The 19,556-nt window shown below is 50.0% G+C and overlaps 1 protein-coding gene across 1 annotated transcript in view; it reads right to left on the bottom strand.

The window, feature by feature from the left end:
* Nucleotides 1-16,733, bottom strand: part of LOC139239232 (inositol-trisphosphate 3-kinase C-like) — an 82,544-nt gene extending 65,811 nt beyond the window's left edge. The window contains exon 1 of the mRNA XM_070867918.1: nt 16,236-16,733. Coding sequence (XP_070724019.1) covers nt 16,236-16,595 — 360 coding nt within the window. The 5' untranslated portion in view covers nt 16,596-16,733. The remainder of the gene's footprint in view (nt 1-16,235) is intronic.
* Nucleotides 16,734-19,556: the final 2,823 nt, after the last annotated feature.

The following is a 19,556-nucleotide window of genomic DNA, read 5'->3' as shown; positions in this document are numbered from 1 at the left end:
CGAGGAAGTTGACAAGACCGCAGAATTGTAGCTATGAGGAAAGACTGGATAGGCTGGGGTTGTTTTCTTTGAGGAGGTTGAGGGGAGACTTAATTGAGAAGTATAAAATTGAGAGGCCTAGATAAAGTGGATTGGAAGAACATATTCACCTTAGCAGAGCGGTCAATAACCAGGGGACACATAGATGTACAGTCATTGGTAGAAGGATTAGGGGAGAACCTTTTTCAAGCAGAGAATAGTGGGGGTCTGGAACTCACTGCCTGAAGGGGTGGTAGAGGCAGAAACCCTCACCACATTTAAAAAGTACTTTGATGTGCACTTGAAGTGGCGTAATCTACAGGGCTACGGACCAAAAGCTGGAAAGTGGGATTAGGCTGGAACACTCTTCAGCCGACAGACACGATGGGCCGAATGGCCTCCTTCTGTGCCTTAAATTTCTATGATACCATGATCCGACTCCCTCCAGTGCCCGAGTCTATCCTTTCTTGGTGACCAGAACTGGACACAGTGCTCAAGGACGAGTCTGACGAGAACTGGACTGACACGAGAAATTTGGGCTTTTCAGCCCGGGGGGAAGATCTTGTGGTCGAACTGGAATATTACTTCAAATTAGCTTGTGACAGTCAGACAAGGGGACAACCTTGTAAAAGGTAAATTTCAGACTGATCACAGAGTAAGGAAGCCATGAAGCAGACTCCAGATGGAGCAGTGGAGGGAAAAACCCTTTGAACTCTCTGCTGCAATGTGGGTCTCTGGATGGATGAATTATGATGAGAACACTAGCGTCATTCATCTGTGCGATTAATTTCTCCTCCTCTCTCTGACCCTCTCGGTCTCCTCGCCTCCCCACACCCCTCTCTGTTTCTCTCTCCCCCTCTCCCAATTACTTGTCTCTCTCCCTCCCTCCCTTTACAAGATAGAGGCAGAGAGGTTGTTTCCACTGTTGGGGAGACTAGAACTAGGGGCAAAGCCTCAAAATACAGGCTAGCCAATTTAAAACCGAGTTGAGAAGGTATTTCTTCTCCCAGAGGATTGTGAATCTGTGGAATTCTCTGCCCAAGGAAGCAGTTGAGGCTAGCTCATTGAATGTATTCAAGTCACAGATAGATAGATTTTTAACCAATAAGGGAATTAAGGGTTACGGGGAGCGGGCGGGTAAGTGGAGCTGAGTCCATGGCCAGATCAGCCATGATCTTATTGAATGGCGGAGCAGGCTCGAGGGGCTAGATGGCCTACTCCTGTTCCTAATTTTTATGTTTCTTATGTGCCCCGCCCATATCTGTAAACAACACATTAGCTGTGTGCATGTGATGCTTCCTTCTATTTTGGTCCTGACTCACTCTCCGATGATCAAACAAAATGAGCTTAGGAATGTCTGCTGGGAGTGCTGACTCAGGGATTGGGAGGATGCACTTTTTCCTCTCATTTTCCTCCAGTCATTCCTGTCTGATTGAACAAGGCAAGGTACATGGAATCATGGTCAGTGACTTTACAGGAAAGATGTGATTACACTAGAGGGCACAGAGGAGATTTACCAGGATGTTGCCTGGACTGGAGAATTTTAGCTATGAGGAAAGATTGGATAGACTAGGGTTGTTTCCTTTGGAACAGAGGAGGCCATGGGGAGATTTAATTGAGGTGTATAAAATTTTGACGGGCCTAGATAGGAAGGACCTATTTCCCTTAGCAGAGGGGTCAGTAACCAGGGGGCACAGATTTAAAGTAATTGGGAGGAGGTTTAGAGAGGATTTGAGGGAAAATTTCTTCACCCAGAAGGTGGTACGGGTCTGGAATTCTCTGCCTGAAAGGGTGGTAGAGGCAGAAACCCTCACCACATTTAAAAAATACTTGGGTGTGCACTTGAAGTGCCATAACCTACAGGGCTACGGACCGAGAGCTGGAAAGTGGGATTAGGTTTGTTGGCCGGCGTATACTGATGGGTCGAATGGCCTCCTTCAATGCTGTAACTTCTATGATTCTATGACACTGCCCAGAACGCAACACAGTAATGACGGTGTGGTCTGACCTGATAAGATAAAAATTAGGAGAAGTAAGCCATTCGGCCCCTCGAACCTGCTCCGCCATTCAATGAGATCATGGCTGATCTTCTACCTCAACTCCACTTTCCTGCACTATCCCTATATCCCTTGATTTCCTTAATATTTAATAATCTATCGATCTCTGTCTTGAATATACTCAAAGACTGAGCCTCCACAGCCCTCTGGGGTAGAAAATTCCAAAGATTCACCACCCTCAGTGAAGAAATTTCTCCTCATCTCAGTCCTAAATGGCTGACCCCTTATTCTGAGTCTGTGACCCTTGGTTCTAGACTCTCCAGCCAGAGGAAACATCCTTCCTGCATCTACCCTGTCAAGCCCTGTAAGAATTTTGCATGTTTCAATGAGATCACCTCTCATTCTTTTAAACTCTCGAGAATATAGGCCTGGTCTACTCCATCTGTCCCCATAGGAACAGAACTGGACACAGCGCTCACGCTGGGTCTGACCAGAACTGGACACAGCGCTCACGCTGGGTCTGACCAGAACTGGACACAGCGCTCACGCTGGGTCTGACCAGAACTGGACAGAGTAGGGTCAGGACTTCCTTGGACTTATAATTCTCCTGTTTTGACTCCATAGCTCGACAGTGTATGTATTTTTTGCTTGAGTCTGAGACTCTGAGGCCTCTTCTGCCCTCTTGCTCTGTGATTGCAACACCATTCATGGAGGTCATGCTCCTCTGTGCGACACGACAGGCTCGTCAGTGTTGCTCTGGTCACACACGCATCTTATAATCTGCCAATTGCCATCCACAACCTCCAAACTGCCTTTTGAATGGAAGTTCTTGCCACCACTCTGCCCGTTCCAGGATTTGGATCACTATGAGGAAGGGCTTCTGATATCGGTCTTTGGCTTTTACCACTTTGGACCTTAGTGCATTTGCTCTGCAATCATAGTTTAAGTCTTAATAGTGCCCGATGGTTAACCATTTCTATTCCACTTTATATAGAAAGACCTGCATCTTTAAAGCGCCAATGAAGAGCTTTCTGAAGTGTAGTCTCCGTCGTAATGTAGGAAACGCGGAAGCTAATTTGCACACAGCAAGGTGATAATGACCAGATCATCTGTTTTACTGTGATGTTGATTGAGGGATAAATATTTGCCAGGACACGGGGGGGGGGGGGGGGAAACTGCCCTGCTCCTCTTCGAAATAGTGGGTGGGATCTTTTATGTCCACCTGAGAGAGCAGACAGGGCCTCGATTTAATGTCGCATTCGAAAGCCAGCACCTCCAACAGTGCAATACTCCCTTAGTACCGCACTGGAGTGTCAGTCTAGATTTTTTGCACACAAGTCCCTGGAGTGGGACTTGAACCCATAACCTTCTGACTCAAAGGGGACTGTGCTACCCAGAGCCACGGCCAACACACAAAAATGGAAAGAAAAAACAGAATTGTAGAATGGTCACAGCACAGAAGGCCATTCGGCCCATCGGTCCTGCGCCAGCTCTCTGCCAAGAGCACTTCAGCTAATCCCACTACCCCGCCCTTTCCCCCTAGCCCCACAATTTTTTTTTCCTTCAGGTACTTATCCAACTCCCTTCTGAAAGCCATGATTGAGTCTGCCTCCACCACCCTCTCAGGCATTGCATTCCAGATCCTAACCATTCGCTGTGTACATTTTTTTTTTCCTCGTGTTGCCTTTGGTTCTTTTGCCAATCACCCTAAATCTGTGTCCTCTGGTTCTCAACCCTTCCGCCAATTGGGAACAGTTTCCCTCGATCTGCTCTGTCTAGACCCCTCATGGAATTCCCACCCTAAACTCTACACCTCTCTCCTCCTTTAAGATGCTCTTTCAAACCTACCATTTGACCAAACTCCAGTTCTATTTTCTCTATGTGGCTCAGTGTCAAATTTTATCTGATAACCTGCCTGTGAAGCACTTTGAGGTTTTACTATGTTAAAGGCGCTATATAAATGCAACAACTTGTTGCCAACCAGTAAGAACAACCTTTCACGATAGAATTACAACACAACCAGTCCGCTTATCCTAATCCCAGGTGTCGATATCCTTTTGCAAAATTTTTCGGAATTTCTGAAACCTCTTCAACCGCCCATCCCAGTCTCCGTTGCAGTGGGGGGAAAAAAATCCCTAATTTTCCAAGCCTTTCTATCGTAACTATAACCTCTTGTTCCTGGGATCGGCCGAGTCGGCCATCCCCCATTCCATGGTTCGAACATCCTTGCTGTGAAAAGGTGCGCAGAGCGGCATGACAAAACGCCAGCTGCGGCCTAACCAATGTCGTGCACAAACTCCACATCACTTCCTTGCTGGTATATTTAATGTTGCTGCTCACTTCCTTGCATCTGCCCACTCTAACCCATGGCTTCCTGAAACACTCCTCAGTTTGCTCGTCCAGCTCATGCCCGTGTCCAAGATCATTTCTCGAACTGGATAACGAGGCCAAGTACCCGGGACACACTACTGCCCATCAATCCAAAACACATTTCATCACTTTTTGTTCCTCCTCCCCCCACCACAATCTCTATCCTCACGGCTACATGCTCTTTCATATCACGTGCCTTAATTTGGCCAAAATTAAGTCAGGGCTTTGTGGCTTACACTCTCACCTTGGGAGTCAGGTGGTTGTGGGGTTCAATTCCCACTCCACGGGCTTGAGCAACATATCAAGGCATGCCGGGGGAGGGGTCCATTTCACTGGCATTACCAGAGTTCACTGGCCCCCCACCCCACTTCCATGCCTCGAATATCCTTCCTGTACTGCACAATACTGTGGTCTAACCAAAGTCTTGCACAAACTCCACAGTGGCTCAGTGGGTAGCACTCTCGTCTGCGTCAGAAGGTTGTGGGTTCAAGTCCCGCTCCAGAGATTCGAGCATAAAAATCTAGGCTGACACTCCCAGTACACTGCAGCACTCCCTCAGCACCTTCAGAGGTGCCGTCTTTTGGAGACGTTAAACCGAGTCCCGTCTACCCTCTCAGGTGGACGTAAAAGATCCACGGCACTATTTTGAAGAGCAGGGGAGTTATCCCAGGTATCCCTCAATCAATATCACGAACACAGATTATCTGGTCATTATCACATTGCTGTTTGTGGGAGCTTGCTGTGCGCAGATTGGCTGCCGCGTTTCCTACATTACAACAGTGACTATGCTCCAAAGAGTACTTCATTGGCTGCAAATTGCTTTGGGACATCCTGCGGTTGTGAAAGGCACTATTGAAATGCAAGACTTTTTGTGTCACAAAATCATAAACCAGGGTGAGCGCCTTCCATTTTTGGAAACCCAACAAGAAAAGGATTTTGGCACATAAACAGAAATCAAAATGCTGGAAACATGTGCAGAGAGTTCACGATTCAGGTGTAGATACTTGGAAAGTGCAGGGCAAGGGGCTACACCTGACACGATACCGCAACGGTTCTCTGTGCATTCTCACTGACCTGCAGCGAGTTTCCAGCATTCCCCGCCCTTGGAATGCAACTGTCGGAGGGAGCAGGATTCTTTTTTTGGGACCTGCATGTTGGACTGCCGAGCCTTAACCTTCTCTGCCTCCCTATGTTGTACATATAACAGGAAATATAAATTACCTGCAGAGAGGCAGACTGTGACGGGTGGTGAAGTATCATGTTATAATGAAGGAGATGGAAACTTGACACCTGCATGAAGCAGGGCTGAGAGGAATGTGGTGTTTTTTCCAGAGGAATGAAAGGACTTAGTTGCACTACATCATGCCTGCTGCACAAACCAGCTAAATCCTACATTCCAACATGCAAGAACAGTGGAGAATGCAGGCAAACTGGAAACAGTGGAACCCAGACTGGATGGTACCTTTCACCTTGTTTGTCTCGCAGCCCACACAGTATCTGCCTAAGAAAAGGAAGAGGAGACAGCATCGAGGACCACAGCTCAGATTACAGTGGCTGAATCAGAGCCGCAAACCCGTGCAACAAGTGTTCACCCGCATTCCACGAAGTGCAACACCGCAACACAACCAGCACAAGTGTGAAAATACCCAGCCGCACAATTACAGACCTTATCCTTCCCTACAGGTGGGTGCAGGTCTGTCATTGTCAATTCTATGTAACACTGGGGAGCAGTACTGGCAGCTGCAGGTCTGTCATTGTCAACACTGGAGTACGGTACTGGTGGGTACAGGCCTGTCACTGTATAACACTTGGGTACAGTACTGGTGGGTACAGGTCTGTCATTGTCAACACTGAGGTACAGTACTGGTGGGTACAGGTCTGTCACTGTATAACACTGGGGTACAGGTCACTGTATAACACTGGGGTACAGTACTGATGGGTACAGGTCTGTCACTGTATAACACTGGGGTACAGAACAGGTGGGTGCCTGTCTGTCACTGTATAACACTGGGGTACAATACTGGTGGGTACAGGTCTACAGGAATGAGAAAATAAAGAGGTTAAGTAAAGGATTCGGAAAGTAAGTGGAAAATATGAGGACAGAATGAAATATATTAACAGTATTGTCCAAATACATTCGTAAAAAGAGAATTGCAGGATGGGAGGCGAGTTCCCAGGTGGAGAGGAGAGCGAGTTAGTACAGGAAAAGCAGAGCTTGGCAGCGATACTGAACAAGTACCACTTCAGTGTTTACACAGAAGGATGTTTGCGAAAAGGTAAATCCTGAATTGGATAAAAGCCGGTTGAGAGACATTATAGTAAATAAGGAAAGTATTAGAGAAGTTAGTTAACTAAAGAAGGGCCTGTGTATACACGTCGGAGAATGCTGAGGAAAATGCAGAACGAAATAGCAGAGGCCCTAGATGTTTCAGGTTTGTGAGAATGTTACTGGGTGCCGGAGGATTGGAGAGTGGCTGATGTACAGGACCCACCACGAAAGCATGGGCGCTCGCTGTTCACCCGCTATACAGGATGGCCAGTAGTGCTGTTACAGAAATCAAGAAAGCAGATCACAAGTGAACAAACGAGACTGGAGTGCATGCAATGCAACTCGCTTCATTTAAACTACCATCAATGCTTTGTTCCAACCATGACCTCACACCAACTTCGAGGGGTTCAGGAGGGTTTAAGCACACCAAAGGTGACTGAATATGAACAAGGTGTTACTTTCCTCTTGTTTGTTCTTGCATTGTGCGCAACTTAACTCGATGTCTGCTAGAGTAAGCACAGCAGCTGCTGCCCGAAACAAACGGAGCGCTGAACATGCCCTCAGCTGCAACGTTGAAATACTGGATGGTCATCACTTTTGGGCCAATATAACCGACTGCCTGTTTAAACCTGGATGTTTTAAGTGGTGAGGATTGTAAGACTAGCATTAATATACCACCTCAGGACACTCCAAAGTGCTTTACAGCCAATGAAGTACTCTTTGGAATGTAGTCACTGTAATGTAGGAAACACGGCAGCCAACTTGCGCACAGCAAGCTCCCACAAACAGCAATGTGATAATGACCAGATAATCTGTTTTAATGATATTGATTGAGGGATAAATATTGGCCAGGACACTGGGGATAACTCCCCTGCTCTTCTTCGAAATAGTGCCATGGGATCTTTTACGTCCACCTGAAAGAACAGATGGGGTCTCGGTTTAGTGTCTCATCCGAAAGACGCACCTCCGACAATGCAGTGCTCCCATGGTAATTAAACCAACGCAGGTAATTACAGGTCAGTTAGTTTAACATCGGTTGCAGGGAACCTTTCGGAGTCTTGAGTTAATGAATTGATCCAGTATCGAATGGAGAGATTAGAAGCAGCCAATACAGGTTTCAGAGAGCAATACCGGGCTCGACAAACCTGATCGAGTCTCTGAGGTGGTGGTGGTGAGGATGGGGAAATGAAGTGGCTGGGGAAATGCAGATGTGGTGTACCTGGACTTTCAGAAAGTTGTAGACATGAGACGGCTGGGAGAAGATTAGGGGTTGTGGAATTAGGGAGAGCATGACAAACTGGTTAGCAGGGAGGGAAGAAAGGGCGGGCACATGGGATTAGGACACTGCTCGTGGAGGATAAACGCCAGCACAGACTGGGTGGGCCGAATGGCCTGTTTCTGTGATGCAACCCTTTGTACTCGTGATGTTGGCTGGGGCCGACAGATTTCAGTGTGGGTAAGGTCTGTGCCCACGGTGTCCTCAGTGTGGGAGGAGTCTGTGCCGGTGATATCAAGGGGGCGATGGGGTTTACACGTGGTGTTGGCCTGTTACTTTCTCTCGCTGTGTTTTGCCTGTTTTTGATTCAGCAACAAAACTGCTGGTGAGTTCTCTTGCTGAGTCGGGCATTACTACAAACCCCCTGGGAGGACAGATGCATCAACATTAGCATCCTCGACCAGGCCAACATCCCCAGCATTGAAGCACTGACCACACTTGATCAGCCCCGCTGGGCAGGCCACATTGTTCGCATGCCAAACACGAGACTCCCAAAGCAAGCGCTCTACTTGGAACTCCTTCACAACAAACAGCAGCGGAAACGTTACAAGGACACCCTCAAAGCCTCCCTGATAAAGTGCAACATCCCCACTGACACCTGGGATCTCATGTTATGAGTGCCTATGATGATGACTGCTTCAGAACAGCTGCTGCCCTTCCCTAAAGTAGTGAGGCCCAACATAAATAGTGAAGCCCACACCCAGTAACAATTCACAGGGAATAGTGGCAGATCACAGTTCACTTCTTGGAATATAATGTTCAAACCCTCTGCATCATCCCACAAGAGGGCGGCTCCCTTTTCGAAAGAGCAATCAGTTCATCAGGTGGTTGCTCAGATTCCTGGAATTCCTTAGCGAGTGTGTCATCCAGGGCGGGTGGCACGGTTTAATGTTTATGTTTTTTCAGGTAAACTCCAAAAGAAAAAAAAAAAATTCCTTAGCGAGTCTCATTCCCTGCACACGGTTTATTAATAGCTGTGCCCGCTGGTTATCGGTTACAACACAGCTCACACTGAGCAAAGCTCAAATCACAGCAAACCTTGGTACAACACAATGAACAAAATGTTGAATCATTGTGGGTGGAGATTAGAGATAGTAAGGGGAAAAAGTCACTGGTCGGCGTAGTTTATAGGCCCCCAAATAATAACTTCAAGGTGGGGCGGGCAATAATCAAGGGAATAATGGAGGCATGTGAAAAAGGAACGGCAGTAGTCATGGGGGATTTTAACCTACATATCGATTGGTCAAATCAAATCGCACGGGGTAGCCTGGAGGAGGAATTCATAGAATGCATACGGGATTGTTTCTTAGAACAGTATGTAACAGAACCTACAAGGGAGCAAGCCATCTTAGATCTGGTCCTGTGTAATGAGACAGGAAAAATAAACGATCTCCTAGTAAAAGATCCTCTCGGAATGAGTGATCACAGTATGGTTGAATTTGTAATACAGATTGAGGATGAGGAAGTTGTGTCAGAAACGAGCGTACTATGCTTAAACAAAGGGGACTACAGTGGGATGAGGGCAGAGTTGGCTAAAGTAGACTGGAAACAAGGACTAAACGGTGGCACAATTGAGGAACAGTGGAGGACTTTGAAGGAGCTCTTTCATAGTGCGCAACAAAAATATATTCCAGTGAAAAAGAAGGGCGGCAAGAGAAGGGATAACCAGCCGTGGATAACCAAGGAAATAAAGGAAAGTATCAAATCAAAGACCAATGCGTACAAGATGGCCAAAGATAGTGGGAAACTAGAGGATTGGGAAAATTTTAAGCAACAGCAAAGAATGACTTAAAAAGCAATAAAGAAAGGGAAGATAGATTACGAAGGTAAACTTGCGCAAAGCATAAAAACAGATAGTAAAAGCTTTTACAGATATATAAAACGGAAAAGAGTGACTAAAGTAAATGTTGGTCCCTTAGAAGATGAAAAGGGGGATTTAATAATGGGAAATGTGGAAATGGCTGAGACCTTAAACAATTATTTTGCTTCGGTCTTCACAGTGGAAGACACAAAAACCATGCCAAAATTTGCAGGCCACAGGAATGTGGGAAGGGAGGACCTTGAGACAATCACTATCACTAGGGGGGTAGTGCTGGATAGGCTAATGGGACTGAAGGTAGACAAGTCCCCTGGTCCTGATGAAATGCATCCCAGGGTATTAAAAGAGATGGCGGAAGTTATAGCAGATGCATTCGTTATAATCTACCAAAATTCTCTGGACTCTGGGGAGGTACCAGCGGATTGGAAAGCAGCTAATGTTACGCCTCTGTTTAAAAAAGGGGGCAGGCAAAAGGCAGGTAACTATAGGCCGGTTAGTTTAACATCTGTAGTGGGGAAAATGCTTGAAACTATCATTAAAGGAAGAAATAGCGGGACATCTAGATAGGAATAGTGCAATCAAGCAGACGCAGCATGGATTCATGAAAGGGGAAATCATGTTTAGCTAACTTACTGGAATTCTTTGAGGATATAACGAGCATGGTGGATAGAGGTGTACCGATGGATGTGGTGTATTTAGATTTCCAAAAGGCATTCGATAAGGTGCCACACAAAAGGTTACTGCAGAAGATAGAGGTACGCGGAGTCAGAGGAAATGTATTAGCATGGATAGAGAATTGGCTGGCGAACAGAAAGCAGTGAGTCGGGATAAATGGGTCCTTTTCCGGTTGGAAATGAGTGGTTAGTGATGTGCCACAGGGATCAGTGCTGGGACCACAACTGTTTACAATATATATAGATGACCTGGAAGAGGGGACAGAGCGTAGTGCAACAAAATTTGCAGATGACACTAAGATTAGTGGGAAAGCGGGTTGTGTAGAGGACTCAGAGAGGCTGCAAGGAGATTTGGATAGGTTAAGCGAATGGGCTAAGGTTTGGCAGATGGAATACAATGTCGGAAAGTGTGAGGTCATCCACCTTGGGGAAAAAAAAACAGTAAAAGGGAATATTATTTGAATGGGGAGAAATTACAACATGCTGTGGTGCAGAGGGACCTGGGGGTCCTTGTGCATGAAACTCTTTTTGGATCCCAAAAGGTTAGTTTGCAGGTGCAGCAGGTAATCAGGAAGGCAAATGGAATGTTGGCCTTCATTGCGAGGGATGGAGTACAAAAGCAGGGAGGTGTTGCTGAAACTGTACAGGGTATTGGTAAGGTCGCACCTGGAGTACTGCGTGCAGTTCTGGTCACCTTACTTAAGGAAGGATATACTAGCTTTGGAAGGGGTACAGAGACGATTCACTAGGCTGATTCCAGAAATGAGGGGGTTACCTTATGATGATAGATTGAGTAGACTGGGTCTTTACTCGTTGGAGTTCAGAAGGATGAGGGGTGATCTTATAGAAACATTTAAAATCATGAAAGGGATAGACAAGATAGAGGCAGAGAGGTTGTTTCCACTGGTAGGGGAGACTAGAACTCTGGGGCACAGCCTCAAAATACAGAGGAGCCAATTTAAAACCGAGTTGAGAAAGAATTTCTTCTCCCAGAGGGTTGTGAATCTGTGGAATTCTCTGCCCAAGGAAGCAGTTGAGGCTAGCTCATTGAATGTTTTCAAGTCAAAGATAGATAGATTTTTAACCAATATGGGAATTAAGGGTTATGGGGAGCGGGCGGGTAAGTGGAGCTGAGTCCACGACCAGATCAGCCATGATCTTATTGAATGGCGGAGCAGGCTCGAAGGGCTAGATGGCCTACTCCTGTTCCTAATTCTTATGTTATGTTCTACAAACAGCAGACTCCGCCAGCACGGATACAGGCACCGGGCTTGCATAACAGCACACTCATCAGGGGCCCACATAATCACAGTAACAAATGGTCAGCGGCCTGCAACATTGGCTCTGTGCATCTCACTGACCGGCAGAGCTTTTTTGATTTTTATTTCAGATTTCCAGCATTTTGCTTTTACCAGTCGCTGAATCTTACAATCTCCTTGCAGAAGGAGGCGATTCAGCCCTTCGTGTCTGTACCGGCACTTTGAAAGAGCAATTAGTTCCATGTCCCCTAGGCCTGAAAAACTTTAATTTTTAAGGATATAGCCAAATTCCTTTTGAAAGTTATTATTGAATCTGCGTCCACCGCCCTTTGCAGTGCACTCCAGATCATAACCACTCGCTGTGTAAAAATGTCCCCTCTGGTTCTTTTGCCATTTATCTTAAATTCGTGACGTCTGATTTACCATTCACCACAATGTTACCGCACAGAAAAGGCCACTCAACCCATCAAATCCATACTGGTGCTTTTCTCCACACGGGCTACCTAATCTAATCCCACTTTCCTGCTCGCACCCCATTCCATTTAATATTCCTCTTTATCCAGCCCACATACACGAGGCTCCTCATAAATCCACAGCTCGCTCCGAACGTGTGGGATAGCACAGTATCCGCAGAGCGTTACACCGGACGACAGCGGCATTGTGCCCTCAAATCCCCACCCTGAGACAATGAGCTCCTCAGAAACATGGCCACTTTGTATAAAATGTACAACTACAGCCATTTTGTTTGCTTTACTGGCTTAATCACTGTGGTTTTTTTTTTAATCTGTCGAGGGCGTTACAAGAGCTCAAGTTAGCTCCTCATTACAAGTAATTACACCAAGCATGATACTGGAGATAATGTTCCTGTCTGCTGCATGGAAGATATTATTCACACACAGACCTTTATAATCCCACAACAATAACTTGCATTTATATAGCGCCTTTAACATAGTAAAATGCCCCAAGGCGATTCACAGGAGTGTTATCTGACAAAATTTGACACCGAGCCAAATGAGGCGATATTAGGGCAGATGACCAAAAGTTTAGTCCAAGGGGTTTAAAGAGGCATTGTAAAGGAGGAGTGAGCTGGAGAGGTTTAGGGCAGTGATTCCAGATCTCAGGGGCATGGCAGCTGAAGGCACGGCCACCGATGGTCGAACGATTGAAATCGGGGAAGCTCAGAGGCCAGAATTAGAAGAGCGCAGCGATCTCGGAGGATTGTGGGGCTGGAGATTACAGAGATTACAACCCAGTCAGAATAAACATACATGGCTTTTCCCACCAGTCAAGTGACCGTGCATTTACAAAGGACCTTTCACATTTTCAGGACATCCCAGAGCACTTTACAGCCAATGAAGTACTTATTTGAAGTGTAGTCACTGTTGTAATATTACATGGCAGCCTATTTGCACACAGCAAGATCCCACAAACAGCAATGTGATAATGACCAGATCATCAGTTTTTTTTTAAAGTGATGTTGGCTGAGGGGTAAATATTGTCCCCAGGACACCAGGGAGAACTGCCCTGTCCTTCTTTAACAGTGCCGTGAGATCCTTGGTTTAAGGTCACACTCCCTCAGTATTGCACTGGAATGTCAGCCCAGATTATGTGCTCATGTACTGGAGTGGGACTTGAACAACCTTCAGACTCATGACACTGCTACCCACTGAGCCACAGCTGACAATTTGCATTTATATAGCACCTTTAATGTAATAAAATGTCCCAAGCCACATACAGATAGGAGGACAGGTGGCTAAAAGCTTGGTCAAAGGGGTAAGCTTTAAAGAACTTTGTAAAGTAGGAGAGAGGCGGAGGGGTTTAGGGAGGGAATTCCTGAGGTTGAAGGCATGGCAACCAATGGCGGAGCGATTAAAATCGGACATGCGCAAGAGGCCAGAATTGGAGGAGCGCAGAGATCAGAGGGTTGTGGGGCTAGAGGAGATTACAGGGATAGGGAGGGGCAAGACCATTGAGGGGTTTGAAAACAAGGATGCGAATTTTAAAATGGTGGCAAGACTGAGAGCCAAGGGGTGAGGTGTGAGGGGTGAACGGGACTTGGGGCAAGTAGAGACAGCGGCAGAGTCTTGGATGAGTTCATGTTTACAGAGGCCGTAATACTGACCCGGTTCCAGTTCCCAGTCTGTGCTTGGCTCATTGACCTCTCAGAATTCCTGAGTTACGGAAGGTTAAAAACCAGCAGTGTCCCTGCTCCTGATTACTAACCACTGAATCCTACTGGGTCAGGCGAAGAACGCATCAGGTTTAGCTGTGATGCACTCAGTGGGTAGCATTCTTGCCTCTGAGTCAGAAGGCTGTGGGTTCAAGCCCCACTCCAGGGACTTGAGCACAAAAATCTAGGCAGATACTCCCAGGGCAGTGCTGAGGAACGCTGCACTGTTGCTAGTACTGTCTTTTGGATAAGACATTAAACCGAGGCCCCGTCTGCTCTCTCCGGTGGATGTAAAAGATCCCATGGCACGATTTCGAAGAAGAGCAGTGGAGTTATCCCTGGTGTCTTGGTCAATATTTATCCCTTAATCAACAGAACAAACAGATTATCTGGTCAGTATCACATTGTTATTTGTGGGAGCTTGCTGTGTGCAAATTGGCTGCCGTGTTTCCCACATTACAATAGTGACTACACTCCAAAAGTACTTGTTTGGCTGCAAAGCACTTGGAGATATCCGGTGGTCGTAAAAGGCGCTATATAAATTCTTTAGATGGCAAAATAAAAAATCGCACTGACACACCAACAATGATCACTTGGACACATTCGAGGAGGGCCCTGGCGCCAGCAGGGAAGGGGTGAAGCATTTAAGGTCCCTAACCCCAACGCCAGCCTGTCTCAGTACAACCACACCAACTGCCATTGGAAGTGTTGCTCTCTGCAACACACACTGAAAGGGGAACGGAAATACTGAATCCATCCCCAGAGTATTTGGCCAACGCCAAAAGTGGGCCTTTACCTACATAAAAACATTAGAACAATGTTGCTGACTATGGTCAGGTACAGCTGGTCTGTTGAGTGCACATAGCTGAACAACAGCAAACAGCCAACAACTAGAAAAATAGAACATGGGGCAGCACAAGAGATTTTTTGGCTCATGGGTCCATTTAATTTACGATTTAAATAGCATTAATGATCCAGGATTTATCTGCCACACAGAATTAAAATGTACAGTTTCTGCTTCAACGTTGCTTGCCTTTACAGCAGTCATAGTCCCCCAGTCAGGACTTCATAACCCGAACAATTTCTTCAATTAAAAAGCAGAAACAAAAACCAGAGAAGAGAACAGACAAGCAATTGTTCAGTTGAGAACAAGAGCCCACTTGCGAAACATTAACTAGCACAGAGATTACAATGCAACCAAGCTGACCAGTCTAAACCGTCCACACAGGCTGGATCCCTTCAACTCCTCTGCTCTCTCCGATGTGGGGTCACATTATACCCAAGCCCCCTGGTGGGGCACATGACCCCAAATGCCCTAATTGAGAGTTTGTACCCCCTCCTCCAGTGCCACTGGCCCCCAGTCTCCAGACACCCCGCCAGGGAGACTCCCCCAGTCCCAGCCTGCCTGCCGCCCTCCCCTAACAACCGACTCCACCCCCTCCCCTCAGTATCTCCCTCACCTCCCCCCACTCCCTCCCTCACCACCCCGGGCCTCCCCTCACTCACCACCCCGGGCCTCCCCTCACTCACCACCCCGGGTCTCCCCTCACTCATCACCCCGGGTCTCCCCTCCCTCCCTCCCTCTCACCCCCCTCCCTCTCCTCACCCCCCTCCCCTCACTCTCTCCCTCACCCCCCTCCCCTCACTCTCTCCCTCACTCCCCTCACTCTCTCCCTCACCCCCCTCCCTCCCTCCCCTCACTCTCTCCCTCACCCCCCGGCCCCTCCCCTCACTCACCCCCCCGGCCCCTCCCCTCACTCACCACCACCACCACCCCAGCCCCTCCCCTCACTCCCTCCCGGCCCCTGCCGCCCCCCTCACCCCCTCCCGGCCCCTGCCCCCCCCCCCTCCCCTCAGTATCTCCCTCACCCCCCCCCGGGCCTCCCCTCACTCCCTCCTCACCACCCCGGGCCTCCCCTCACCACCCCGGGTCTCCCCTCCCTCACCCCCCCGGCCCGTCCCCTCCCCTCACTATCTCCCTCCCTCCCTCACCCTCCCCCGGCCCCTCCTCTCACTCACCACCACCCTGGCCCCTCTCACTCACCACCACCCTGGCCCCTCCCCTCACTCCCTCCCCTCACTCCCTCCCCCCCCCCGCCTCCCTCCACTATCTCCCTCACCCCCCCGCCTCCCCTCACTATCTCCCTCACCCGCCCCTCACTATCTCCCTCCCCCACCTCCCCTCACTATCTCCCTCCCTCACCTCCTCGGCCCCTCCCCTCACTCCCCCGGCCCCTCCCCTCACTACCTCCCGGCCTCACCCCTCACTATCTCCCTCCCTCATCCCCCGGCCCCTCCCCTCACTCACCCCCCCTCACTCCCTCTCCAGCCCGGTCCCTCCCCTCACTCCCTCTCCACACCGTCCCCCCCGGCCCTCACTCACCCCGGGGCCGCCCTCCGGGCCCAGGTGCGGTGGCGGTGGCGGCGGCGGCTGGCTCTCGGCGTCGCTGCAGGGGCTGAAGTCATCCTCGGACTCCTCGAAGGACGAGCCCAGGCCGGCCGACCAGAGCGACGAGCCCGACAACTTGCGGGGCAGGGGCGACCCGCCGCAGCCGCTGTCCGAGCTGGGCGACTCGTCGTCGGCCTCGGCCTCCCGCCCGTCGCCGGGCCGCCGCACCAGCGCCTCGGCCTGGGTGACAATGAGCCGCGGGATGGGCCTGCAGAGCCAGGTGGCCAGGGGCTGAGCGGGGGCCGGGCTCGGCATCTCCCTCAGGCCGGCCTCCGCGCTCTCCGGGCTTTTCATCGACCTCCCGCTCGCCGCATTAGCAGGCCCGAGCGGTGCCGCTCCTCCGGCGGACAACCCGGCCCGCGGCGCGAGCCCCTCCGTCTGTCAGGCCGCTGCCCGGGTGGCGGGGCCCAGCCCGGCCCGCGCTCAGAGCCTCTTCCTGTCACTCAGCCCACAGGCCCCTCCCCCTGTCACTCAGCCTGCAGGCTCCTCCCCCTGTCACTCAGCCCACAGGCCCCTCCCCTGTCACTCAGCCTGCAGGCTCCTCCCCCTGTCACTCAGCCCTCAGGCCCCACCTCTGTCACTCAGCCTTCAGGCTCCTCCCCCTGTCACTCAGCCCACAAGCTCCTCCCCTGTCACTCAGCCTGCTGGTTACTCCCCCTGTCACTCAGCCCACAGGCTCCTCCCCCGTCAATCAGCCTGCAGGCTCGTCCCACTCCCCCTGTCACTCAGACCGCAGGCTCCTCCCCGTCACTCAGCCCGCAGGTTCCTCCCACACCCCCTGTCACTCAGCCCGCAGGCTCCCCCCCTGTCACTCAGCCCGCAGGCTACTCCCCCTGTCACTCAGCCCACAGGCTCCTCCTCCTGTCACTCAGCACGCAGGCTCCTCCTCCTGTCACAGCCTTCAGGTTCCTCCCCCTGTCACTCAGCCCACAGGTTCCTCCCACTCCCCTGTCACTCAGCCCTCAGGCTCCTCCCCGTCACTCAGCCCGGAGGCTCCTCCTACTCCCCCTGTCACTCAGCCTGTAGTCTCCGCCCACTCCCCCTGTCACTCAGCCTGCAGGCTCCTCCCATTCCCCATCACTCAGCCTGTGAGTTCCTCCCCTACATAATAATATAAGTTTAAGGAACAGGAGTAGTCCGCAGAGCCCTTTGAGCCTGCTCCGCCATTCAATAAGATAATGACGATCTTTGACCTCTGCATAGAGTGATCTGAAATGGAGTGCTGCTAAACAGAGTATTAAAATTGGAAATTTGGAAAGAGTGGGAATTGGGAGCAAAGTGGGAAGGAGGAGAGAGTGAGAGGAGAGCCTGGAGCTCCGAGAATGCGCGAGCGTCAGGGAGCAAGGTAAGTGATGTCAGCACAAGGGAAGGCGGTGGTTAGAAAATACAATTGGTGAGTAGCTGGTGACTGTGTTTTTTAAAGTTTTGAGTTTATTTCTGTTAAGTTAGTTAATAGTCTATTAAATAGAGGTGTGGCAGGGCACTCAATCCCACGGAATGCACATCTTATGCCATGTGGGAACCCCTGGATGCTCCTGGACAACCACATGTGCAGGAAGTGTCATCAGCTGGAGGAGCTCGAGCTCCGGGTTTTGGAGCTTGAGCAGTGGCTGGCGTCACTATAAGAACATAAGATCATAAGAATTAGGAACAGGAGTAGGCCATCTAGCCCCTCGAGCCTGCTCCGCCATTCAACAAGATCATGGCTGATCTGGCCGTGGACTCAGCTCCACTTACCCGCCCGCTCCCCGTAACCCTTAATTCCCTTATTGGTTAAAAATCTATCTATCTGTGACTTGAATATATTCAATGAGCTAGCCTCAACTGCTTCCTTGGGCAGAGAATTCCACAGATTCACAACCCTCTGGGAGAAGAAATTCCTTCTCAACTCAGTTTTAAATTGGCTCCCCGGTATTTTGAGGCTGTGCCCCCTAGTTCTAGTCTCCCTGACCAGTGGAAACAACCTCTCTGCCTCTATCTTGTCTATCCCTTTCATTATTTTAAATGTTTCTATAAGATCACCCCTCATCCTTCTGAACTCCAACGAGTAAAGACCCAGTCTACTCAATCTATCATCATAAGGTAACCCTCTCATCTCCGGAATCAGCCTAGTGAATCGTCTCTGTACCCCCTCCAAAGCTAGTATATCCTTCCTTAAGTAAGGTGACCAAAACTGCACGCAGTACTCCAGGTGCGGCCTCACCAATACCCTATACAGTTGCAGCAGGACCTCCCTGCTTTTGTACTCCATCACTCTCGCAATGAAGGCCAACATTCCATTCGCCTTCCTGATTACCTGCTGCACCTGCAAACTAACTTTTTTTGGGATTCATGCACAAGGACGACCGGGGAGATGCCCCTCTCTTGGCGCAGGGCAGTCATCGTCCTGCTGCCTAAGAAGGGCGATCTCCGCCTCCTTAAGAACTGGCGCCCGGTCTCCCTCCTCAGCACGGACTACAAAATCTTCGCCAGGGCGATGTCTGCTCACCTTGGCGCTGTGCTGGACCACATGATCCACCCCGACCAGTCCTACACGGTCCCGGGCCGGACAATCCACGATAACATCCATCTGGTCCGGGACCTCATCCATTACTCCAGGAGGCTGGTCTGTCGGTCGCCTTCCTATCCCTCGACCAAGAGAAGGCGTTCGACAGGGTGGATCACGACTATCTGCTCGGAACTCTGCGCGCTTTCGGGTTCGGGATGCATTTCGTAGCCCGGATCCGACTTTTGTACGCCGCCGCGGAGTGTCTGATTAAGGTTAACGGGTCCTTGACGGCGCCCCTTCGCTTTGGGAGAGGGGTGCACCAGGGATGCCCCATGTCCAGCCAGTTATATGCCGTCTGCGTGGAGCCTTTCCTGTGCCTCCTGCGGACGAGGTTGACGGGACTGGCTCTACAAGGGCTGGGCGTGGAGGTCGTCCTCTCGGCTTACGCCGATGACGTGCTCCTCGCGGTAGAGGATCCCGCTGACCTGCGGAGGATGCGTGAGTGCCAGGAGATTTACTCGGCTGCATCCTCCGCCAGAATCAACTGGGAGAAATGTTCCGGACTCCTGGTGGGTCAGTGGCGGGTGGACTCCCTGCCGGAGGAGCTCAGGCCTTTTGCCTGGAGCACGACCCATCTGGGAGTCTACCTTAGCCCCGACGAGGAAGCCTGGCCGGCGAACTGGCAGGAGCTGGAGGCCAAGGTCGCCGCTCACCTAGGGCGCTGGACAGGACTGCTCCAAGTGCTGTCCTACAGGGGTCGAGCGCTA

Source organism: Pristiophorus japonicus, chromosome 26 (assembly GCF_044704955.1).
Source record: "Pristiophorus japonicus isolate sPriJap1 chromosome 26, sPriJap1.hap1, whole genome shotgun sequence".
Lineage (NCBI taxonomy): Eukaryota > Metazoa > Chordata > Chondrichthyes > Pristiophoridae > Pristiophorus > Pristiophorus japonicus.
Note: the sequence above shows the minus strand (reverse complement) of the source record. Positions and strands in the feature narration are given on the sequence as shown.